At 38.7% G+C, this 26,122-nt stretch overlaps 1 protein-coding gene across 3 annotated transcripts in view; it reads right to left on the bottom strand.

Annotated features, from left to right (window-relative positions):
- Window positions 1-26,122, bottom strand: part of Cenpi (centromere protein I) — a 52,554-nt gene that overhangs the window by 17,806 nt on the left and 8,626 nt on the right. For all 3 annotated transcript variants that reach the window (XM_027432952.2, XM_027432951.2, XM_027432953.2), the window contains 13 exons: window positions 23,302-23,350; window positions 22,971-23,017; window positions 19,805-19,894; window positions 19,264-19,392; window positions 18,596-18,754; window positions 18,248-18,368; window positions 16,308-16,399; window positions 14,823-14,940; window positions 14,336-14,400; window positions 10,998-11,092; window positions 3,949-4,084; window positions 2,517-2,641; window positions 34-82 (listed from right to left, as the gene is read on the bottom strand). In XM_027432952.2, the coding sequence (XP_027288753.1) occupies window positions 34-82; window positions 2,517-2,641; window positions 3,949-4,084; window positions 10,998-11,092; window positions 14,336-14,400; window positions 14,823-14,940; window positions 16,308-16,399; window positions 18,248-18,368; window positions 18,596-18,754; window positions 19,264-19,392; window positions 19,805-19,894; window positions 22,971-23,017; window positions 23,302-23,350 (1,275 nt within the window). The remainder of the gene's footprint in view (window positions 1-33; window positions 83-2,516; window positions 2,642-3,948; window positions 4,085-10,997; window positions 11,093-14,335; window positions 14,401-14,822; window positions 14,941-16,307; window positions 16,400-18,247; window positions 18,369-18,595; window positions 18,755-19,263; window positions 19,393-19,804; window positions 19,895-22,970; window positions 23,018-23,301; window positions 23,351-26,122) is intronic.

Below are 26,122 nucleotides of genomic sequence, written 5' to 3' on the forward strand. Positions count from 1 at the left end.
AATGGTGATTTAACACAGATTTAACCTTCATACCTTCTTTAAAAGGTTGTTTTTCTTTGCAGCTGTCAAATTATTACGATACCTAAGAATAAAAGCAAATATAATGAAGCATTTAAAATGTCATTGGATATAGTGCTTCTGAATGTAAAATAAAAATTTTAAAATATACATTTTAGGGCTAGAAAGATAGTTCCATTGGTAAAATACCTGCTGCAGAAGTGCAAGTACCTGAAATTGGATTTCTAACACCCCATGCAAAAACCAGGTTTGATTGCACGCATCCCTAACCCTAGCAATCTATATAAAAAAAAAGGTTTGGTTGCACGCATCCCTAATCCTAGCAATCCATATAAAAACCAGGTTTGGTTGCATGCATCCCTAACCCTAGCAACCCATATAAAAACCAGGTTTGGTTGCATATATTGCTGACCCTAGCACTGTGGGGGTTGATAGGAGTAAACAGACATAGACAGGTCTCTGGAGCTCTCCAGCTAGCTACTGTAGGCTGTCAGTGAGCTCTTGGTTCAGTTAGAAAACCTGTCTCAAAAATAAAGTGCAAAGTGATAGTGGAAGATACCTGACATTGACCTCTGACCTCCACAAGAATATTCATGAAAGTGCACCCACACAATCATGTATACAAATAAGAACATTTTAAAGTAAATAAATGCAAATGTGCACAAATACAAATATCTAATTATCTAGTTAAGGATTTTTCACTTTAATGGTACATTTTCCATAAAGAATTTTGAAAGTTAGGGTTTATAGGTAGAGTTTACTTGTATAGCATGCATGAGGCCCTGAATTCAATCATGAGTACTACAATAAAATAAATAAAAAGAGGCTCAAATTTAGTTGGAAGATGACAAGATAGCTCAGTGGGTAAAGTGCTTGCCATGAAGTCTGACCACCTGAGTTTGATCCCCAGAACGCATATAAAAGTATAAGGGAAGAACTAACCATACAAAGTTGTTCTCTGACCTCTACATACACACTGTGGCAATGCACATGCACACACATACATACACAGGACTGGTACATTTTTAAAGATTGAATCAGACATTTTAGATGTGCTCTTACTGTACATATAACTCAATAGAAAGAAAACAATGAAAGACATTTCATTATTAAAGCAAGCAGTCAAACACAGATATGGATACAGAACACATTTCCTTTATGAAAAACAAGGTACAGCAGGCCAGTGAGATAATTGAGCAGGCAAGGAAAGACTCGACATCAAGCCTGATGGCATGACCTTAATGCCTGGATCCCACATGGTAGAAGGAAAGAACTGATTTGGAAGTTGTCCCATGACTCCTAATGTATTGTTTAACACACACACACACACACACACACACACACACACACACACACACACACACACACACCCCACAACCAACAACAACAAAAATCCCAAATAAATTTAAAAAAAGTTAAAAGGTACAGCTGAACAATGAAATCCAGAAATGTAATCTTTTTCTTATCTTAGAACTATCATCTAATTTCTACATATTTTAATACTGACAAAGCTCTACAAATTATGCTGAAATGGTTTTATACTTATGGATTAAAAATAATCTCAGTCCACAAGTAAAGAGCAAAAGGCTGGAAATAATGTTTAGAGGGTCACATAACTGGCAATAAATAGTTCCCATTGCCCCCCAGAAAATGTCCCTTTTACCAGAGAAACTTTATACACTTCAGCAGATATCAACAAATGATTAATTTTTCTTTAACACACAGAAATTTTAATTAACAAAGCTGAATGCAGCAATGTCATTACATAACAAACCAATCCGAAGCAAAGACTTTTAATTCCATACACCCTACAGGGGGGATTTAAAAATAGCACAGCTCCAGTTTTAGAATTTTAAGGTACCACCATAAGGCAGCTTGAAATCACTTTTAAAGCAAAATATGCCAGACTCAGAAAGATAAATACCATGTTTTTTCTCATTTGTGGGCCAATACTTTATATAGACAGAAAACATCACTTACATATACATAGGACATGGAAGCAGAAGCAAGACTGGAGGAAGCAAGTGGACTAGCAGGAAAGAGGGAGGGGAGCAAATAAACCCAAAGAACATGATACGCTGCAATAAATATGTCCTTAGAAAAATCAGCACTATTTGCAATGAGGATACTACAATAAAAATTTAAAATAATAAGCTGGGCTGTGGTGGTACACACCTTTAATCCCAGCACTCAGGAGGTAGAGGCAGGTGGATCTCTGTGAGTTTGAGGTTATCCTGGTCTGCAGAGTGAGTCCCAGGACAGCCAGAGCTACACTGAAAAACTCTGTCTCAAAAAAGAAAAATAAATAATAAAAACAATAACATAGATATTAGAGCTTCATATAAGAAGGTCATATACGCAAAAAGCCATGTTTCCTATGTCGATAGGCCCTGACAGAAAATTGATAGGAATTTTAATTTTGTTATAATTAAATGATGAAGATAGAATTATGATGTAATCATTTATAAAATGATTTAAAGGAAGAAGGGGGCTTGTACCTGTATATAATGTAACAAAGTTGGTTCAAGATACTGGCATCCAGGCTCAGGAGTGCAGAATGGAAGATTGCAGTAGGAAATAACACCAATATTGGAAGATCATAATTTATATATATGTTACACACCTTTTGGAAACAATGTTAATATCAATATATAGATTATTTTCCACAAATCAATGAATTTACTCGAAGAATCATCAATACAAGTTAAGTGATAATATATCATCACATTTGAACCTGTCTAATTCTCCCACATATTCATTTACCGTAATCAGTTAACTGGCAACTTGGAAAACAAAGGAGCATTCTTATAAACAAATTCATAATATAGGCTGGAGATAAGTGCCAGTGGGCAGAATGTTTGTCTACCACAAACAAGGCCCTGGTTTTAATCCCCAGCACCATATAAACTAGGAGTGGTGATATAAACCTTTAATCCCAGAAATCCAAGAGAGGATCAGAGCTTCATCAGTGTGTTAGCTAGTTTTATGTCAACCTGATATAAGCTAGAATCACTTGGGAATAGGGAACCTCAATTGAGAAAAGGGCCCCACCAGACTGGACTATGGGCAACCCTATGGTGCATGTTCTGGATTGATGATTGACGTGGGAGGGCCCAGCTCACTGTGGATGATGCAACCTCTGGGCTGTAAAAATATCATGCTGAACAAGTCATGAGGAGCAAACCAGTAAGCAGCATCCCTCCATGGCCTCTGCATCAGCTCCTGCCTCCAGGTTCCTGCCTTGAATTTCCTTCATGATAGACTGTGTGACTGGGAAATATAAACTGAGCTGAACTGTTTGCTCCCCAAGTTGGTTTGGTCACGACGTTTTATCACAGCAATGGAAGCCCTAACTAAGACACTTGGCGGCACATCAAATTGTAGCCACCTTGGGCTACATAAGACCTACTTCAAAACAAACAAAAAATCAACTAGGTATTAGTGAATGAAGAGAGACAACTGATTATAATGGGTAATTTGTGGTGGTGACAGTTCTACCCATGTTAAATCTTATAAAACAGTAAAAGGATTAGAATTATAAAGTTACTAGGTAACAGAAAAAATTAAGCACTTGAAAGTCAGGAGTACAAATCTGAAAAAGCAATATAACCCTTTTTGTTCTGCCAGAGGATGGGGATAAAAAATAGATCAAAAACGAGAAATGATGTTAGATGCAGACTTCTGCCTAGGACCAGCTTTTTAATAGGTCAGTATATTATAAAATAGTATCTGAACTAAAGACCAACCAGATTTTCTACTACAATTGTTCTATGAAAGTCAGTTACTCAGGTGAAAATAAACCATTAATTTCAAAACGGGGTTATTTTAAGCTACATAGTAAGGTCATAACTTACCTTCACGATTATACTTGAAATTTAAAACTCACAGGCCAATAAAGTGACTATCATAAATTTGTGATTTGTATACTACCTTCTCATAGAAGTCCAAAATAAAGTGCAACAACAATGTACTGTTGCTCTCCAAGCGTATTGCAATCACGGACAGCCAGCCTACGTAGTCAATCAACTGAAACACAGAGTCCATGGATCCACCCAAAGTTGTCTCCCTGTAATAAGAAATTATAATACTCAGATACACACCAGCAAAAGTGCTCAGTGTCCAAGGTAAAGGTAGGCAATATAAAGCAATAAATGGATATGGAATTAAAAAGCTATCCATTCTCCAATGTACAATTCACTTTCTTTTACAAAAATAAAAGCACAGTGATTAACTATAGTATTGTATTGTGGTTAGTCCACCAACCTAGATGTCCCTTAACCAAAGAATGGTTAAAAAATGTGATATGTTTACACAGTGGAGTATTACTCAGATATTAAAAATAATGGCATGATGAAATTCAAAGGCAAATGGATGGAACTAGAAATATCATCCAGAGAGAGGTTAACACAGAACCAGAAAGGCACACGTATGGCATGCACTCACTTACCACTTTGTGGGTAAACTGGGGGTGTGTGGGGATGGGAACAGGAGGAATCTAGGGGGGGGAGGCAGAGAATACTGGAAGAAACAACTGGAATTGGGGGCATTTGGGGTGATGTAGAAACCTAGTGCGGTGGAAATGCCCTGGAATCTAGGACAGTGACTCTAGTGAAGTCTCCTAGTAACGGAGGATATGGAGCCCGAACTGGCCATCTGCTATAACCAGGCAAGGCTCCTATTACAATAGGCCTGGGACATCTACCCAGCCACAAAACCTTCAACCTACCATCTGTTCCGCCTAGAGGATATACTGGGGCAGTGGAGGCATAGACCTTGTGGAAATGTCCAACCCATCACTGATCCAGCTTGAGGCCCATGACACAAGAAGTAGTCCATGCCAGACACTGCCTTGATGACCAAGAACCAGAGGCTGGAAAGCCCAGAGATCCAGGATAGAACAAATTTGACTGCAAAAATGGAAATAATTTCTAATAATATTCTGCTATACTTATGGATTGGTGTCTAGCCCCAATTGTCATCAGAGGGGTATTATCCAGCAACCAATGGGAACAGATGTAGAGACCCACAGCCAAACACTAGGTGAAAACAGGGGAACCCTGCAGAAGAGGAAGAAGGACTGTAGGGGCAAGAAGGGACTAAGACATCACGAGAACAAGGCCCACAGAAACTGAAACAACAAACACAGATCCTATATGGGTCTGAGCTAGGTCCTCTCATATACCTTATGGTTGTATAGCAGGATGCTTTTGTGGGACTCCCAACAATGGGAGCGGGAGGTGTCTCTAACTCTGTTGCCTATGCCTGAGACTCTTACTTCCTTCTACTGTGTTGCCACATCCAGCCATGATTGGAGGGTTTGCGCCCAGTCGTATTGTATCTTGTTAGGCCATGTTCAGTGGATATTCCTAGTAGGCCTGGTCTTTTTTTAGGAGGAGTTGATTTGGGTGAAAAGGAATATGGAGGAAAGGACTGGGAGGAGTAGAGGAAGGGAAAACTGCAGTCAGGATGCAATGTATGAGAGAAGAATAAAAGTTAAAAACAAACTAAAAAGCACAGTGATTACTCTTAGTATTTATTTGTTTGTTTGTTTATTTATTTATTAATTGAGATAGGGCCTCTTACTATGGAGCTCTGGCTGTCCTGGAACTTACTACTACATAGCCAGGCTAGCCTTGAACTCAGATCTGCATGCACCACAATGCTCAGCACTCTTGTCTTCTAAGGAACCATTAAGATGAACTCATATAGCCAGGTGATGGTGGTACATGCCTTTAATCCCACTTGCTTGGGAGGCAGAAGCAAGGGGATCTCTGTGAGTTTGAGGCCAACATGGTCTACAGAGCAAGTTCAAGGACAGCCTCTAAAGGCACATATAGAAACCCTGTCTCGAAAACAACAAAAAATAAAAATGAAAAATAAAAACCCCTCATACATAGCCCATGTGGTGGCATATGCCTTTAATCCTGGCACTTAGGAGGCAGAGACAGGTGGATTTCTGTGATTTTGAGGACAGCTTGGTCTACAGAGTGAGTGCCAGGACAGACAGCCAGGGCTATACACAAAGAAACTCTGTCTCAAACAAACAAACAAACAAACAAACAAAAAATTGAACAAAAAAACTATCAACTCAGAACATTTCAGCAACCAGATTCTATTAGTAAATTTGATAAGAAAAGAAAAAGGATTAAGTTTCAAGCAAATTCTGGATAATGTTACAATACTGAAAAACAAATGCAGTCAATATATTTGTCTCTAATAATTGGTTAATACTGAGTTCTAACACTCCTCAATTATGGAAATCTCTTAGTGAAAAATGAACAAAAATTATTAATAATGGGTGTTCAATAAAAATCCAAAGAAATGAGTTCATGACAAAGTGACACAACATATTCAGAAAAATTAAAAATGAACAAAATGATCAGTAGGAAAATGATGGTAAGAATCATTTCCTATGCATTAATAATATGGCCGCACACTGAATGAAACCCATAGTACAGGAATCAATATCCAGTTCTGCATATTCCTCAGTAAAGCATTTTCACCAGAATTCAATCTATCCCGAAAACTGAATAAGCAGAATGTTAGCATATTTCAATCTTCTAGTTAAAACTATATCCAGGGTTTGGAGAAATTGCCCAGCAGTTAAGACTACTTGTTGCTCTTGCAGAGGACCCAGAGTTCAGTTCCCAGCAGCAGCAACAAGGTAACTCACAACTATCTGTAACTCCTCTTTTGGTCACCATGTTCTACACAGACATAAATACCAGTAAAACACCCATACACATATAAAATCTGGTTTTATTGTATTCTCTACTAAGTCAGTAATATAATCTCTTTAAACAACACAATATAGTGAGTAGTTCAATCAATTTCTCACATGTATCTTTCAATCCACAGTTAAAGATTTAGAAAAGATCTACAAATTTGAACTCATATTTTTACCCTCCTATCTGGGTAGGTGGTTACAATGGTTCTGCACTGAAAAAAAAGGATAAAGTATAATAATGTACAGTCTGTGATAATATATAGTCTCAGGGTTTAGGAGATGATGACTCTCTCACTATTCACTACCATGATAGTTCAGTGACAGAAGCAGGGAAATATTAGAGACCATTTAACAAAGCACATTGTTTACTTGCAAAACTGAAGTAGCACAATTGAGACTTCGCAGGACTTCACAAATGTGCCACAAATTATTGCAAACAATGATGACTGCTCCCAGCAACCTTTTCTTTTTAATGTGGTGCTGGGCATACAACCGAAGTCTTATTGCATGTTAGGCAAGCACCCTGCCACTGAGCCACACCCTCAGCCCCAGAGCAGACTTGTTGGTGAGAGCTTCTTTATAAATCACTGGTGTTCTAAAGAAGATAATCCATGGTTTAAAAGTGCCTTAGAACCCTGCCCCCACCCCTGCAGTATGTTCAGCGTTCCCAGATGCCAGCTCTTAAATGATAACAGAACCCTCTGTCCACCAGTCATTGTCACAGCCAGAAATGTCCCCGGAAAATGATAGTGAGATGCTCTTCTACACTTCTCTTCTTAGGATCTATCACAACAGTTTACTCTCTTCTAGTCACTTACATGGCAAATGGTCATATAATAGAAATACAATATTATACTAATTTTTCCAAAATGAATTACTGAAAACTTATAAGCTATATTGAACTCCTGTGTGTTTCTTTTACTAATTATTGTGTGTACACACACGCACAGGCATACAGGTCACACTGCACATGTGTGGTCACAAGACAATTCTTAGACTCTGTTCTCTCCTGGTATCTTGTGGGATCTTGGATTTGAATTCAGGTTGTAAGACCTACACTCAAGCACCTGCTAAGCTACCTCATCGGCACACGGTGATATTATTTAATTCCAAATAGTATGGCAAGGTTATCTAGACACATGCCCGTTTATCTGCTTAAAGGGGCTTAAAAAGCACTATTCCTTTTTAGATGGTCTCCCTAAAATTTTGAAAAAAATCTGGGCTACGAATTTAGTACAATGTTTCCCCAGCATGAATAAACACTGGAATTGATTCCTAGCACCATATAAACTAAATATGGTAGTCTACACGTACAATCCTAGCACTTAGAAAGCACTTTAGGGAGGATCAATAGTTCAAAGCCAGCCTCAGCTACACGATAAGTTTGAGGGCCACTTGTGATACATGAGACCCTGTCTCAAAAAAATAATATAAAATGAAAATGATAGTTGGGCCGGAGAGATGGCTAAAAAGGGTAAAGCATTTGTCATGTAAGCCTGACAACCTGAATTCAAACCTCAGAACCCATATACAGTGGAAGGAACACATCAACTCCACAACATTGCCCCCTGACCCTCCCACATACTGGGCATGCATGTGTATACAGGGGCATACATATATAAATACAGAGATTAATAATAAATATTACAAAATTTTTAAACTGTTAACTTTATGTATCATAGCAACACCACTGTAACAGCTGAGATACTATCTGGGTTTCACTAAAGAATAATCTAAAGAAAAAAAGAATAAGGAGAAAAGTAAACAGTGAAATGCAGTTTGGGGCTGGAGAGATGGTTCAGCAGTTAAGAAAATGCACTGCTCTTCCAGGGATCCTAAGTCTGGTTCCCAGTGGGTGGTTCACAATCATCAGTAAACTTTAGCTCCAAGGGATCCAACACCGCTGGCCTCCAAGGGCACCTGAGCTCACATATACACATGTACACTCATATATTTATTACAACACAAAATTCTTAAAGAGAAAACCACAGCCAGATGGTGGTGGCTCATGCCTTTAATCCCAGCACTCAGGAGGCAGAGGCAGGTGGATCTCTGTGAGTTCGAGGCCAACCTGGTCTACAGAGCAAGTTCCAGGACAACCTCCAAAAGCAATACAGAGAAACCCTGTCTTGAAAGAAAGAAAGAAAGAAAGAAAGAAAGAAAGAAAGAAAGAAAGAAAGAAAAAGCCACTAAATTGAGTTGATAACTGTTGAAACTGGATGATGGATATATAAGTGTAGTGGTTAATCTTGATTGTTAGCTTGATAAGATCCAGAGTCAGCATGGAAACAAACCTCTAGATATGTCTGTGAGAGATTATCTAGATTAGCTTAACTGAGGCATAGGAAAGCTCACCCTAAATGTAGGTGGCATTCAGGGTTGGGGTCCTGAGCACAAGCATTCCTTGTTCTCTGCTTCCTGAATATGGGCAGACCAGCTGCCTCATGCTCCAGCCACCATGTCCTCCCCATCTACCATGAGCCAAAACCCCTTCCTTCCTTAAGTTGTTTTTGTTAGGATTTTTTGTTGTTGCAGCAAGAAAAGTAATATACTAGGGGTTGGTAACATTGTACTCTGTGTGTGTGTGTGTGTGTGTGTGTGTGTGTGTGTGTGTGTGTGTGTATGAGTGTATGTGTGAGTGTGAGAGTGTGAATGTGAGAGTGTTTGAGTATGTGTGTGTGTGTGCATGTGAGTGTGTCTGAATGTGTGTGTATGTGTGTGCATGTGTGTGTTTGTGTGTGTGCATGCGTATGTGAGTGCATGTGCATGTGTGTGTTTGTGTGTGTGAGCATGCATATGTGAGTGCATGTGCATGTATGTGCATGTGTATGTGAGTGTGTGTGTGTGTGTGTATGAGTGTATGTGTGAGTGTGAGTGTGTGAATATAAGAGTGTGAGTGAGTGTGCATATGAGTGTGTCTGAATGTGTGAGTGTGTATGTGTGTGTATGTGAGTTTGTGTGTGTGTGTATGTGTGTGTTTGTGTGTGTGCATGCGTATGTGAGTGCATGTGCATGTGTGTGTTTGTGTGTTTCTATCTTTGGAATTTATTATCTATATATAATTTTAAAAGTATTTACTCATTCCTTGGGAATTTCATACAATGTATTTTGATCATATTCACCATCTCCTCCCCTTAACTCCTATCTCCCTGTGCCCTCTCAACCTGATATTTTCCTTTTTTAAATTTTTATTCATTTATATTTTATGTATGAATGCTCTGCTTATATACCTGCATGCTAAAAGTGGACACCAGATCTCATTACAGTTGGTTTGAGCCACCATGTGGTTGCTGGGAATTGAACTCAGGTCCTCTGGAAGAGCAGCCTGTGCTCTTAACCACTGAGCCATCACTCCACCCCCCCTTTTAATTTAATAAGCATCAACTCCAATTTGTGCTGTCCATATACCTCTGGAAGAAGGGTCATTCACTGGGGCATGGTCAGCCTACCAGGAGCCATACACTTAAAGTAGCTGTACTGTCCTCAGCTACTCAGGGGTGGAGGCTCCATGTGAGCATATTGACTGGCTTGCTCTTGTGCAGGTCTTATGCAAGCAACCATGGTTGCTGTAAATTCATAAGTGCAGTGGCCCTGTCATGTTCAGAAAAAGGTCCTGCTTCATTCCAGTCCACCCAGACCTCTAACTCTTAGTCTTTCCACCCCTCTTACACTATGGTCTCTCGTATCTGTACTTTTGATTATGCTTACAATTTTCTATAATATAAACTTTTTAAAGCACTAAAGAATCATGTGGCTGATAGGATAAAAGACAATCCAAATAGACAGAAAGAATCAAAATAACCTGATTATGCAGTTCTTTGAAATGTAGTCTTTCACTTTGAGGGTAAAGCATACATTTAATGGAAATTGAAATTCATTTTTAACTCCAAAGCCAAGATAAATTAGTGCATGTAACCAAAATACATCCCATGAATAAAACCCATCATTAAAATTGGCTCAACATATATAAAAATTGTATTATATAAAGTGAATTAAAGTAAATTAAATTAAAGTATTACCTAAGGGTGCCAAGTCATTCAAAGGGGTTGCTTTTTGGTTTATCTAAATAGTAACTTGGAAAATTTATTTTTCTTTCAGGATTGTGGGAATGAAATGTGAAGAATAAAACATTTCCAGAAAAGTTCTACTAAATGTTTACATGAAATAATTAAGTCTCATGCCATAATATTAGATTCTATATGCAAACATTTTTATATCGATCATCTCTGTGTAACACCACAGGATAACTCACAGAGGACTGCTTGTCACCGGTTGCACGTGATCATCCATGGAAAGCCACAGCAGCCAATTCTGAAGTAGTTCTGTCAGACTTTGTAGAACACTACACTGAGGGGGGAAACAGAACAAAACAAAGTCATCCAAAGCAAACAGTATTTAGACCTAACAGAGGCTACACATGGAAGAGACCCTGGAGATGGCCATATCCCACTTAGAATTCAAACAGTTGCTACTCCAATATGTACAGTCTACAAAGGACAGATGGCTGCAAATACAGATTTATGTTACCATTTTTTTCTAGAAGAAACATACCTCAACAAGACTTCCAGCTTAGTCAGCAACAGAGTTTTCTCTAAATCACACTCCTTTATAACACATATTGCATCATCAAATAAACCATCACCCTTGGCCACGCATGATGGCACAAATCTATAAATGCCAGTACTTAGGAGGTAGAATTAGGGAGATTCAAAATTAGGGAGTTCAAAACTAGTGTAATCTACATATCAAGTATCTAGCCTGGGCTACATAAGAAGACTATCTCAGAAACAAAATCATCCTTATTGTCGCCTCAGAGATCATTTGAAGTTGTTACAAGTAAGAGTTCTCTACCCCTTTTGCTTTGAGATCTTTGAATACGAAAAGATCCTTTTTAATGGTTTTAAAAACAAATCTTCTGTAACTCTGGAAAACAAACATTTCTAATCCTTATGTTCTCAGACTTTACCCTGCCTTTCCAGGGCCTAATTCACAATTCCTTAACTATCTTCACTGAGTTCTTGATTCATTTGCCATTCCCTTTTCTCCTTATCCCTATCCCCCACTCTCAAACACAAATAGATGTATGGACAAATGAATGTATACTTGCATAGTAGGTTAAATCATAAACAACTGCTAGTTACCAACCACCCTGACCTACAAAAATGACAACTGCCTACAGTTCAACCAAATGTCCATAGTTAAATAGCCTTTAGATTGGTGTGATGAGTGAAGAAATTAAAAAGAACTCAGTGAGATTAGAAGAGAATTGCAAAAAGAAATCTTTTTTTCAAAATAGCCTCTGAAAATTTTTTAGCTAGGATAACTGGAATTGTCATTTGAATGGCAGTAGTTATAAGCAGTAAGCTACAAGTAATATAAAATTAGCAAATTCAAGTTAATGTGATAGGCAATAAAGTGATATGCAACAAATTATGAGAAATACTAACCACAACAACTTATTTTTCCTATAAATGTGGTCAATATTGAGCCATTGAAGGTATAAAACATTTGTAAAAGGAAGATTCTACCGTCATTGCTCTCAAAGAGGAATGAGCATTGGAAAGGAAAGTGGCTCAAGGAGTTTTGTTGGCTTTGGTTGCTACTGCTCTCTCAACAGTTGTGAGGAAGAGTTAGAGCAGAGCAACTGCCTCATCCTAATCCTAGGGCCTGGGAAGCTGAGGCAAAAACACAGATGCAGATGAAAGGTCATCCTTAGTTCCAGGAAAAGCTGGCCTACATAGTTAGACCCTGTCTTAACTTCACATCCCCACATCCCCAAAACCCTTACAAAATGGTAATTAGAATATTTATGAGATAAATAAGCACTATGTTCAAATATCTGACAATGCTTTATGATAAAACTACCCTTACATTCTAAGCGACTGGGACTTTGGCTGGACCTCACAGTCTGAGTTAATAACACACACTGAGGTCACTTAAAACTTGAAGACTGGTAGCCTACTATGGATCCCACCTGTTTGTTTATCCTGCCTTTATGAGAACAATGTAACAATCAACCTTACTTGCCTTGGACTTCCCATGTCAGCTGATTTTACAACCTGAACTAGTCCATAGCTGTGACTTTATGTACTTTTCCATGCCCCCATCCCCTGCCAACCCAGAACAATGTATGTGGGTTTTTTTTTGTTTTTGTTTTGGGTTTTTGCTAAAAGCAGCAAGTACAGAGATGAATAGCCACCATAAATGTTGTACACAAGGCTTATGGATATTGGTTGATAAACAATGATATTTGTAGTTATGTTTGTCTGGCTCAGTTGGAACCGGTGGCTTAATTCCTTGTAAAACTCTCTTAAAGAGTTCAGTAAAGTACCATATTCTTGCTCTTGGTTAAATGACTCCAAGGGGAAGAATTTTTATTTCTTATATTTTTGGTTGTGAGCCTAGCCTTTAATGGCTGAGCTATCCCTCCAGCCCGAAATTTTATTTCTTTAATGTGATACTGATGTGTTGCTGGTGATTTGGAGTTAAGAACAATGCATTTAATCCACACACCAAAGTATAAAATAGAAAACTCCAAGTATGATTGAGTATTTCCCAGTTGGTTTGTTTTTACATTCATGTTAATACGCATTTGATACATTTTTCATGATCTCACTTGCTGCTTACTAGTGTAAAAAATTCAGGAAAAAAAGTGACAGAGCTTTCAAACCAGAAAGTTCTATGCACTTGAACTTTATAGTCCATAATACAGTACAGTTACAAAATCAATGCAAAGGCTAGGTGTGGTGAGTTATACCTTCACTGTTGACACAGGGGAAGTAAGGGCCAGGAGGACTGCTGTCAAGCCTTGTCTATATAACAAATTCCAGGCAGGCCTAGGCTACAATAACTAGCAAATCCTTATAGCAAAAAAAAGAGACAGAGAGAGGGAAAGGGGAGAGAGAAAGGGAGGGAGGGAGAGACGAAGGAAGGAAGGAAGGAAGGAGGAAGGAAGGAAGGAAGGAAGGAAATCACTGCTGGAGGACTACAGGTACATTTTACTTAGTAGAATGCTTGCCTAGTGTGTATGAAAGCCTGGGTTTGATTCCCTATCATTACAGAAACTGGGCATGGTAGTGCATGACCGTAATCCCAACCCTCAGGAGGTAGGGGCAGGAGGATCAGAAGTTCAAGGTCATCTACATCTACACATAAAGTTTATTGAGTTTGAGTCAGACTGGGCTACATGATACTCTATTTCAAAAAAGAAAAAAATGAAAAGGGGAAAAAAAGGGGAGGGGAAGGGGGAGGGAAAGGGGAGGGGAAGGGGAGGAGAAGGGGAGGGGAAAGGAAAAGGAGGGCAGGTAAAATGACCCAATGGGTAAAGGAACTTGCTCCCCAGCGTGATGATCTCAGTTGTAGCCCCAGGACCCACATGGTGGAGAAAACCACAAGATGACCTCCAAAATCCCATGCCATGACACATGCATTGTGACACACACACTAAATGTTACAAAATTTCAAAAGACAAGAAAGAAAATCACTACCAGAACTCCAGCTTGGAATTTTTTTAACATCAGTTAATAGAAGTATGTTGTTTTTTTTTCCTGAGTAAGATGTATTTAGATTTTTTGGTTTAGGGATTTTTACCTTGAAATAAATGGTTGATGTAAAGAAGAGAGGTGCTAGATGATCAAAAAAAAGTGGCTTCACCTCTAGGAAATAGAAAATAAAAGTATTCAAAATTGTTTTAATTTATATTACATTGAATTAAATGAGTTCAAGCTGTGGTTCAAATGAGAATTTCCCCTTAAGCTCAGGCATTTAAAATCATGGTCCCCAGTTGGTGGCACTGTTCATGTAGGCTTAGGGAGTCTTGGCCTTGGTGAAGGAAGTATCTCACTGGAGGTGGCCTTTAAGGTTTCAAAGCCTAACATCATTCCCAGTCAACACTGCTTCACGCTTATGGTTTACGATGCCCTTAGAGTCCCTGCCCCACCTCCATGCCTTTGCTCTACTGTCATGGATTCAAACCCTTGGAACCATAAGCCAAAATAAACTCTTTCAAAGTTGCCTTGGTCATGGAGTTTAATCACAGCAAAAAGAAAAGTAACTAGTAAGTTTTCATGGTACATACCAGAGAAGCTAATGAATGGAATCCAGGTCAAAAGCTGAAGGAACTGTGACCGACAAGAAAAGCCATCCCAGAGAGGCAGGCTCTTATACAGGAATGCTTCACAGGAGTAAAACCCCTCCTGAAACACAGGGTGATTGCAAAATTTCACGTAGAAGCATGAATATTCTTAGCCAGGGAGTGGAAGTGCACACCTTTAACCCTAATACTCAGGAAGCAGAGGCAGGCAGATCTCTTGAGTTCGAGGCTAGCCTGGTTCCAAGACAGTAGTGCTACACAGGAAAACCCTGTCTCAAAAACCAGCAAATGAAAAACATTTTCTTTGAGTTTGAGGACAGCCGGGTCTACAAAGCAAGTTGTAGGATAGCCAGGCTGTTACACAGAGAAATCCTGTCCTGAATAAGCAAAAACAAACAAAATAAAATCCCAAGACATCTGGCAATTGAGTCACGTCTTTAAACCCAGCACTTGGGCGGCAGAGGCAGGAAGATCTCTGAGTTCAAGGCCAGCCTGGTCTACAGAGCGAGTTTCAGGACAGCCAGGGCTGTTACACAGAGAAACCCTGTCTCAAATTAAAAATCACACACATTCTCTAACAACCACTTTATTTTGTGTAACAGTTATTTCAGATGCACGAGAGTATATAGACAGTGCGAACACATGAATTCTAGCTTCAGTTGCAACTCAGAGATGCCCATGTCATATGCTGGAGCTGGAGCTCAGTCAGAATACGTGTCTAATTCCAGAACCACCTAAACTGGATGTGGTTGTGCACACCTGTAATCCCAGCATTCAAGGGGTAGAACTAGGACAATCTAATTAAGAGTTCAGAGTCATTTTCAGCTATGTACTAACTTTAAGGCTAACCTGGGCTAAAGAGGCCCTGTCAAAGGATTAAGAAATTAATTGAAAAAAACACAAATCATGGGCTGAAGATATGGATCAATGGTATGTAAGTGCTCACCTAGCATGCAAAAGGCTCTGGATTTGATTGCTAGTCCTAGCCCCAACCTCCCCCCAAAAGAACACAAATAGTAACCCTCTAAGATTTATAATCCTGGCTAATTCATTTAACTGAATGCATTAAATCATTTATTTCCTTAAAATTAGAATGCTTTCCACTACTTAAAATTTTCAACTTATTCTTTCTTCAAACATAATAGTGCAAAATTAAACATCAGTCCAACTTGGCTCTATGAATTTCAAATTGAGCAAATAGTGTTTTTTGAAAAAGCCAAGAATAAGGAAAACATAAGTAAAAATAAAAATCAATGGCATCAGGTAGTAGGGCTTAGGGTATGGTTCAGTTGGTAGACCTTAGTTTGATTTGCCAATACTTCAACAAATCAGATGTGGTGGTACATGTCTGTGACACATGAAACCCTATCTCCAAAACTGAAAATGTCAGGTGCTAAAGAAAATACTACAGTGAACATCCAAGCAAATCTTAAGAATGATGGCATCTGTAGGAAACAAATGGAATCTTACTTGTAAGAAGCACTGCACCCTGATGACAATGTCCAGGAAGTTTGTAAATTCTTTTTCTTGTTCATAATTATTTATATTATACCATATACATTCTAGAGCAGAAATATTAAAAATAAGCAAGTGGTTATGCAATAATAAAAACAATACAAAATATATCACTACTCTGAAGTGACAAAGAAATGACAGATTTAAAAAGTTGTAAGATTTGAATATCCTGCCTAAGTGACATTATAGATTATAACAAGGATTTGGAAGTGATGGTCAGCAAACATGATAACATAGGGGAAAGTTTATAGTAAAAACACTGGAAAGGTTCACTTAAAATGAATGAGATTAGCTTCAAGTCACAGTAATCCAAGTGATTATAAATGCACAGCTGAAAATAGGTAGGTGAGTTGAGTAAGATACAAGTGTTGAGAACATACAGAGTGAAAATCTACTTGATTGTATCACATATCCCATAAAGAAAAACTCTAAGTCAAAGGAGCAATAGACTCTAGTGACTAAAACTGACTTCAAAGATTTGAATAGTCAGGAATTACATATCCAAGAAATAAGCTCTCTTGATAGTCAACCAAATTACTAGGGAAAATGTCACTGTGGATGAATGAAGTGCCGAGGATTTACTATGGCCTGCAAGAAAGACTCCCCACTGTCACTTCCTTTAATTCCATAATTAAGAAAATTTATAGTGACCAATGTGTCATTAAGAGGAGGTAGTCTACTTGGCACAAATGAGCACTTCTGTCATCAGAAAGACCACTTCTACTATAAAATAATAAGTTGATGACTAACTATATAGGCCACCCTATAGCCTTCATCCAGCAGCTGATGGAAGTAGAGGCAGACACTCACAGCTAAACACTGAGCTGAACTCTGGAATCCAGTTGCAGAGAGGGAGGAGTGATGAGCAAAGGGGTCAAGACCAGGCTGGAGAAACCCACAGATACAGCTGACCTGAACAAGAGGAAGCTCATGGACCCCAGGCTGATATCTGGGAAACCAGCATAAGACTGATCCAGACCCCCTGAACGTGGGTGACAGTGAGGAGGCCTGGGCAATCTATGGGGCCTCTTGTAGTGGATCAGTACTTATCCCTAGCATAGGAATGGATTTTGGGAGCCCATTCCACATAGAGGGATACTCTCTCAGCCTAGACACGGGGGAGGGTCTAGGCCCTGCTCCAAATGGTATGACAGACTTTGAAGATTCCCCCATGGAAGGCCTCGCCTTCCCTGGCGAGCAGAAATGGGATGAGATAGGAGATTGGTGGGGAGCAGGGGAGAAGGGAAGGGAGAGGGAATTGGGATTGACATGTAAAACAAGCTTGTTTCTAATTTAAATAAAATCTTAGAAAAATTTAAAAAAAAACAAAAAAGTAAAAAAAAAATAATAAGTTGATATTATGTCCTATAAATTGATTTTCTGAGTTGGCTTAATAGTAATGACTCTTGTATGTTCTCAGGAATACAAAGAACTCTGAGATTGAGACCAACCATCTGGCAAGTTTTGATGACCATGTAGCATTGTTCACCTAACACCACTCCATTTTGATTGTCTTAAAATGATAATACCACAAGTATTCATGTCCAAGATACATAATTACCAGATAATTATAGTATAGGAAGGCTCCTCTGGTCTAGAATTTCTTTTTTTTCTTTTTCTTTTTTAAAGATTTATTTATTTATTATGTATACAGTGTTCTGTCTGCATGTATGCCTGCACACCAGAAGAGGGCACCAGATCTCATTACAGATGGTTGTGAGCCACAATATGGTTTCGGGAAATTGAACTCAGGACCTTTGGAAGAGCAGGCAGTGCTCTTAACCATTAAGCCATCTCTTCAGCCCCTAGAATTTCTAATCTAGAATAAGAAATCTATTTACAAATTATCTTCTTCCACTCTCATTTATCCAGTGCTTTACACCATCAATTCTTACCTTCTTGTAATGTTTGACTCAGCCAATAACTGAGCCTCAGTAAGATTGCCTCATCACTGACACAATTAATATAGTGAAGTAGCAGAGAGCTGTTCAGCACTGAGATCATCTGAGAAGGCAGCTGTAAAGATGAAACAATCAGTCACCAGTAAGTGCATGAATTGTAGGTCACAGCAATCAGCAAAACATTACATAGGATACATACAAAACTAGAGGATCTGAGCCCGAGATAGGCTCAGTTTAGAGTATTTCTGTAGCATGTGTGAGGCTGAGTTCAATCTTAAGTACTAAAAATAAAAGAGGCTACCAAACAGAAAGTTGGAATCAGTACCTGCTCCAGTCACATACCTCTAAGCAATGAATGTTCTGCAAAAGTTGAGGGAAACTTTGAAGCTGTTCTATCGGAAGTGATATTTCACTCCTGAGAAAATCAGAGAGATGCTTCTTTCCCCTGCATTCTATGTTAGCAGAATTTAGTGCTGGTATAACTGAGTGAGAACTCCATTTCTAAAGGTGAAAGATAACACAATAAAAAGACAATCTAAACAAATAAAAGCAAGTCAGATGTGGTGGTACACTCCTTTAATCCCAGCACTCAGAGACAGTCTACATAGCAAGTTTCCAGTCATCTGAGGCTATACTTTAGAAAGATACAATCTCAAAAATAAATAAACAAAATCAGTTGTTAAGATGTTTCACTTAGTGGGAGTCTGAATGTGGTTTGCACAGAATACTAGGTTATCAAAATCTATTAAATACCTAAGATCACCACCATCTGAATTGTTACTATTTTTTTAAATAACTTATTTAACATTTATTTTACACACATTGGAGTGAAGGTATCAGATCCCGTGGAACTAAAGTTACAGACAGTTGTGAGCTGCCATGTGGGTACTGGGGATTGAACCCAGGTCCTTTGGAAGAACAGCCAGTGCTCTTAGCCAATGAGCCATCTCTCCAGCCCAATTGTTACTATTTTTAAAGCCATGAGTCCTTTGTTGTTTTAGATTACTTACTCTTTTTAGAGAGCGGCCTTTACTTGGACCTAATATCAGCTTTGGAGGTTCTGGAAAAGCTCCTTGGTTTCTTTGCTTCACAGCAATCAGAGCTGAAGCCCAAAGATTCTTTGAATTATTAAAATAGATCTGCAAATTTAGGTGTACAGAAGATTAGGTACTTATGAGCCAGAGCAACATAATAAGAGTCCCAAACTATTAACTGATTGCATATTAGTTATAAAATATTTACACTCTTATAAATCCATTTAAGGTTTTTTATCTCCTAATCAGGAATCTATTATAATGCATCAAAGGGATCAACACAAAGGGCCAATCTCTAATACAACTTATCCCAAAAGAGTTGGGAAAGATTTTAGCCCAAATCTTTAAATTAACATTCTAAAAAATAATGCATTTTACAAGGGGTTGTGGTGTACATCTGTAATCCCATCATTTGGGAAAACAAGAAAGGACCATACCAAAACACCTTCTCAAACAAAACAAAGTAAGCAAAAATGTATTCACTCTCACCAGGACTTATCTTTCAGTAATCTCTTACCTTCCTCCTTACAGGCAAAGATACAGAAATCAAAGTGGGAGCAAAGAACTTATACAGCGACAACAAGGCTTGGAGGTGAGGCTGCATTCCCTGAAATAAAGTAAGAACTTTCCATTTTTCAATTCAATGTCAAATACAAACTAAAAGCTAATAGTAAATAAAAGGTGGTTTAAATAAAAAAAACTAAGTCTAAAGCCGGGCAGTGGTGGCGCATGCCTTTAATCCCAGCACTCAGGAGGCAGAGACAGGTGGATTTCTATGAGTTTGAGACCAACCTGGTCTACAAGAGCTAGTTCCAGGACAGCCTCCAAAGCCGCAGAGAAACCCTGTCTAGAACCCCCACCCCCCAAAAAAAACCCCAAAAACTAAGTCTAAACCTTTAGACTCTAATTTTGCAATGTGCCACAACAATAAAATGCTATAGAAAATATAGAAATGAGTAACCACCTGGATGTGGTGGCACATACCTTCAATCCCAACAAGCAGGAGGTAGAAGTAGAAATGGAACTCCATATGAGTTCAGGACCAGCTGGTCTACATATACAGTGCCAGGTTAGCTGGGGCTAAATAGTGAGCAACTGTCATCGTGATTCCAGGCAGGGTCATTTGAAGAATCTTTATTTAGAAAATGCCTCCCATAGGATTATCCTATGCACCAATCTGGAGGGTGGTTTTCTTGATTGATGATTGATATTTGGGGCCCCAGGCCATTGTGAGTGGGGCCAACCCTCGGCAGGTGGTCTTAGGATGCATAAGAAATAGGCTGTGGGGCTGGAGAGATGGCTCACATGTTAAGAGCACTGGCTGCTCTTCCAGAGGTCCTGGGTTCAATTCCCAGCACCCACACGGTGGCTTATAATCATCTGTAAGGGAATCCTAACCCCTCTTCTGGTGTGCAGGCATACATACAGACAAAGCACCCACACACATAAAATACAGGAATAGATAAATCTTTAAAAAAAAAAACATAGGCTGAGCAAGATGAAATAAACTCTTTCCTCCCCAAAGTGTTTTTAGTCACAACAATAAAAACCCTAAGACATGGTCTCAAAAAAAATATAGAAAATAAGAACAACCAGATAATTTGTACCAACAATCTTGAAACAAACTTCCCCATGGATAATCTTCTATTTTATAATTGTTTTCTTGTTTACTTCTTCCACGTATTTTTCTCAATTCTTCTACCTGTATTTTAGTCTTGCAACTCATATTTGCTAATACAGCATGGGTTTTTCAGAATGGCAACTTACTCTATCTTCAGTGTTTATTAATCTTTAGAGCGGGAGAGATAGATTAGCTGTTAAAATCCCCAGATACTCTTGCAAAGGAGCCAGGTTCCATTCTTAGCACCCACATGGCAGCTCACAGTATCTATAACTCCACTTCCATGAGTTCTGAACCCTCTTCCGGACCATTTGGGCACTGTACACACGTGATGCAGGCAGCAGAATACCCATACTTATAAAACAAATAAATCTTTAAAAAATAAAAATAGCAGCCAGGGCATGATGGCACCTGTCTTTGATCCCAGCACTTGGGAAGGTGAAGCCGAGGAAGGCAGATCTCTGTGAGTCTGAGGCCATCATGGTCTACACAGCAAGTTCTAGTATAGCCAAGGCTATATAGTGAGACACTGTCTCAAAAAAACAAAAACAAAAACAAACAAACAAAAAAGCATAAGTTCTAGGAGGTTGTGGTGCATGCCTCTAATCCCAGCACAGAGGAGACAGAGACAGGCAGATCTCTTTGAGTTTGAGGCCAGCCTGATCTATAAGAGCTAGTTCCAGGACAGGATCCAAAGCTACACAAAGAAACCCTGTCTCAAAAAAAAAAACAATAAGTAAATAAAGTATACTCATCTTTGAATTAAATATCAAGGAGGTAAGACCTTGATATTTAATTCTTGACTTCTGAAAGTCAAGAAAATAGAGCAGAAGAGATGGTAATTTAACAGGAACATCATAAATCCTGAAATTCATTAGGAAAGCCAATGAAGCTTGTGATATGCACTGCAACCCATTTTTCATATACTTGCTGTTGGTGATTGGTTGTTCCATCTTTACAGTTGCTCTTTCTAGTGATATACAACAGTCAAGCAGCTTGACCTAGACAAAATAAGTCTTCAAAAATACTAACTTTAGAACTGAGCGAACAGCTGTCAACAAAGTACATGCCTGGCAAGTACGAAGACCTGAGTTCCATCCCCAGAATCCAAGTTGTAAAAAGCCATGTGTAGTGGTATATGTTTGGAATCCCAGGGTTAGAGAGGCAGAAACAGGTGGATCCTGGGGTTCACTTGCCAACCATTCCCTTGTCTAGCCTACTTGGCTAACTTTAGACTAGTGAGAGGCCCTGTCTCAAAAAAAGGCGGATAGTGACTGATAAAATGGCTCAACAGGTAAAGGCAACTGTAGCCAATCCTGATGATGAGTTCACTCCCTGAGACCTGAATGGTAGAAGGAGAAATTCAACTCTGGCAGGTTGTCCTCTGATATTCCATAAGCACACCATGGCACATGATGCATACCCACTCATATATACATCTATACAACACACACACACACACACACACACACACACACACACACACACACACTGGAGAGGAAGAGAGAAGAAAGATTCATACACACACGATAGATAGATAGACAGACAGACAGACAGATAAAGTGGTGGACAGCTCCTGAGGAACGACACCCAATATTGTTCTCTGGTCTCCCTGTATACTCACACACATATGCACACCCTTGTAAACATGTGTACACACATACAAATCCTAACTTTGGAGTTGCAACTGTCTTAGTGGTGAGCTCTTGCCTAGCATATGTAAAGTTGTGGGTTCAATCTGTAGCAAAACACAGAGTAACGTGTACATACACCATTTTTTACAGACACCTTTGGGACTTATTGTATGTCTGACAACTTATCTTTTGGTTAAAAAAATAACATATTGTACTGGAGATTGAACTAAGACTTGGTGCATGCTAGGCAAGTACTCTACCACTAATCTACACCTTCAGCTTTGATAGTGATTTTCCACTTTGTTGACTGAGTTCTCAGAAAGTAAGTTCCTTCTAGCTACGACTTGGCTTTCTATCTCCAAAGCCTAGCTCAATACCTAGCTCAAAGTACAACTAACTGGACACTCCAAGATATTTTCCATACGTACCATTTTTACCTGAAGATCAAGCAATTTTCTCACACGAAATGGTTTGACTAGAAAATAAAAAGAGGTTCTAAGCATTTGCTTCAGCAAAAGAAGTCAGTTATACTTAATTACCAAGTAATTCATATAATTACTTCTTACAACACATTAAAGATATAGTACCTCTTTAGTGAAGCCACTATGCAGAGGCTCTTAGATAAAAGTACTAAAAATAATTTTTAGAAAATGAGTGCTGTCGTATAACTAATGCTAATAGTTATTTAAGTTTATAAAGGACCAAACAAATGCTGATTCTATAGAGTGAAAGTAATATGACTGGAATGAAAATACTTACCATTTTCTTTTTTAGTCAGTAAATATAACAAATGGCAAACATAGGGACACTGTTAAAATATAACAAAAATAAGAAAAATGAAAATACTATTTGAACAAAATAACACCATATCGTCTTCAAACGTCAATCATATGCTAAGCAAGACAACTTTAGGGCTTTACTGAACAATAGTTTTACAAAGCATTCTCTTATTACACAATAGCATTCCTTATCAAAAAACCTTGACACCAGAAGTGACTATACGATGTGAGATATTTCCTTGCAATTAATGAAAAAGCTAAAGGATGATACCTAACATAAAATTCACTGGTGATTCGTATACATGCTATCCAAACAGCTTGAAGGTAAATTTACACAATGATGTCCAAGTGTCTTGTTTTGATTATGGCTTCTTGCATGAAGCAAGGAATTTTCCACTTTTTCTCTTTGTGAGATATATGCCCACTTTTATTCACGGGGCTGGAGTGATGGCTAAGAGCACTTGTTCTTCCCAAGGACCCCAGTTTGACTCCCAGCACACAATAAAGTGGCTCTTAACCATCTGTCACTCCAGTTCCAGGGCATCCAATGCCTACTCTGACTTCCTTGGGCTCCTGTATGCACACAGTGCACACATACACAACCAGGTGCACACAAATACACATATATATTTAAAAAAACTTCTTAGGTGTCTCAAAAACCAACAAAAAAGCAACAATGATATTCTTTAAACAAACTGGCATATTAGTAGTCATTACCCTATAGTCTGAAGTATAGCATATTCTATACTGCTTTTCTACACTTAAAAATGGGTTCAGATAGACTCTAAGTATAATTTTAAGAAGAATTTAGATTTCAGTACAAATTCATTACCTCACACCCCTAGGATATGAACCATTAGCAACACTATTCATCATGTTGAATACAAAATGAGCACCACACTATTGCTGGCCTGAGGCTCTAGCCAGTATTATAGGAAATCTGACATTCTCCTTTAATCACATCTAGAAAGGAAAAATCCATATGCATCTCATATGTTGGAGTTGCCTTGATGGCAAATATTTAACTACCACACATGAGTCACTACAGAGTCAGAATCCTATCAAATTCTATGAAAATGACTTTTACAAAATATTACTTTTAAATGCTAAATCCTGCTGCTAGCCATGATGACTCACATCTATAATCCCAGCACTGAGAAGGCAGGAAGATACCAAATTCAAGGTTATTCTGAACTGTTCGTGACATTCTGTCTCAAACAAAAAAAACAGAAAATAGGCCCAGTGAGAGGGCTCAGCAGGTTAAAAGCATTTGTTGCTTCAATCTGATGACCTGAGTTTGATCCCTGGAATCCACAGTGGAAGGAGAAAACCAAGTCCTGAAAGTTGTTCTCTGAAATGCAGGTACCCATCATGGTAGGTACACACACACACACACACACACACACACACACACACACACACACACACACACACTCATACATAAGCATTATAAACAAAATATACATTTTTAGAATTTCCTAAAAAGGAAAAAAAAAACATTAGAGACTTTTCCCATTTGTTGAGCTACAAAAATGTAGTCACTTAGAAAAGAAACTTAGAGGGGCTGGAAAGTTGGCTCAGTGGTTTGATTCCTACCACCTACATGGCAGCTCAAAACTGTCTGCAACTCCAGTACCAGGGGACATAAGGCCCTTTTCTGACTTCCAAGGGCACTAGGCACACATATGATGCGTATACATACATGCATACAAAACACTCAGACACATAAAATAATTAAATAAATATATTTTTAAAAAATACAGAAACATTTTACTCATTTTAAAATGCTTGTCATGGTCAAGCAAAAATAGCTCAGCAGGTAAAGTTACCTGTTGCCAAGCCTGACGACCTGAGTTCAATGCACTGGACTCACATGATGGAAAGAGTGAACTAACCCCAACAAGTTGTCCTCCAGCCTCCATACAGACACCCACATATCATATACACAGAAAATCAACAAAATATAAGGGGCAGCAAAATGGCTCGGCAAGTAAAGGTACTTGCTGCCAAGCCTGATAAGAAGAGTACAATCCCCAGGGGCTACATGGTGGAAGTATCGAACCAACTCCCTCAAGTGGTCCTCTGATTTCCACACACATGCTGTGACATATGCATACACAACACAGGAGCAGGTGGATATCTGTAAGTTCTGGGATAACCTGTTCCACATAGTAAACTCCAGGCCAGCAAAGCTACATACATAACATTCTGTCTCAAAATAAAAGAAAAAAGTTCAACTTCTAATGAAATAGCCTCTATAATCTATTATCAACCCACATTTCTCATCTTCCTAACTGCTGTCAACTAATACCACCTTCAATTAAGTCTGGCTGGCGTACATGTAAAGTCTCCTAAAAAAAACAATTTACGTGTCTCACGGCTTTGCCTGAAACCTTTCCCTCATAACAAACATTATTTCCTCCTGTCACATCTCTAAATCACAGAGCATGGTAGCACACCAGTACTAAGCAGGTAGAAGCAGGCAGACCTCAAAACCAGCCTGGTCTACATAGCAAGTTCCAAGCCAGCCAGAGCTTCATAGTGAGATCCTGTCTCAAAAACAAGACAAAACAAAATCCCAAATTCAATCCATCCTCCCCAGGCCCAGCTCAGCGCTTACAAATCTTTACTAATCACTTTGATTTGCAGGGAGGGTATCATTCTCAAATATAGTAGAGTAGTCACTATGTTTATGTCATTATTTTGCTGTCTTTCATAACTGAATTCTTTTTTAAAAAATGTGTAGGGTATTCTGTCTGCTTTGGATGTCTATGTAGCACATGTGTGCAGTTCCTGCAGAG

This window comes from Cricetulus griseus, chromosome X (genome assembly GCF_003668045.3).
Source record: "Cricetulus griseus strain 17A/GY chromosome X, alternate assembly CriGri-PICRH-1.0, whole genome shotgun sequence".
Taxonomy (NCBI): Eukaryota; Metazoa; Chordata; class Mammalia; order Rodentia; family Cricetidae; genus Cricetulus; species Cricetulus griseus.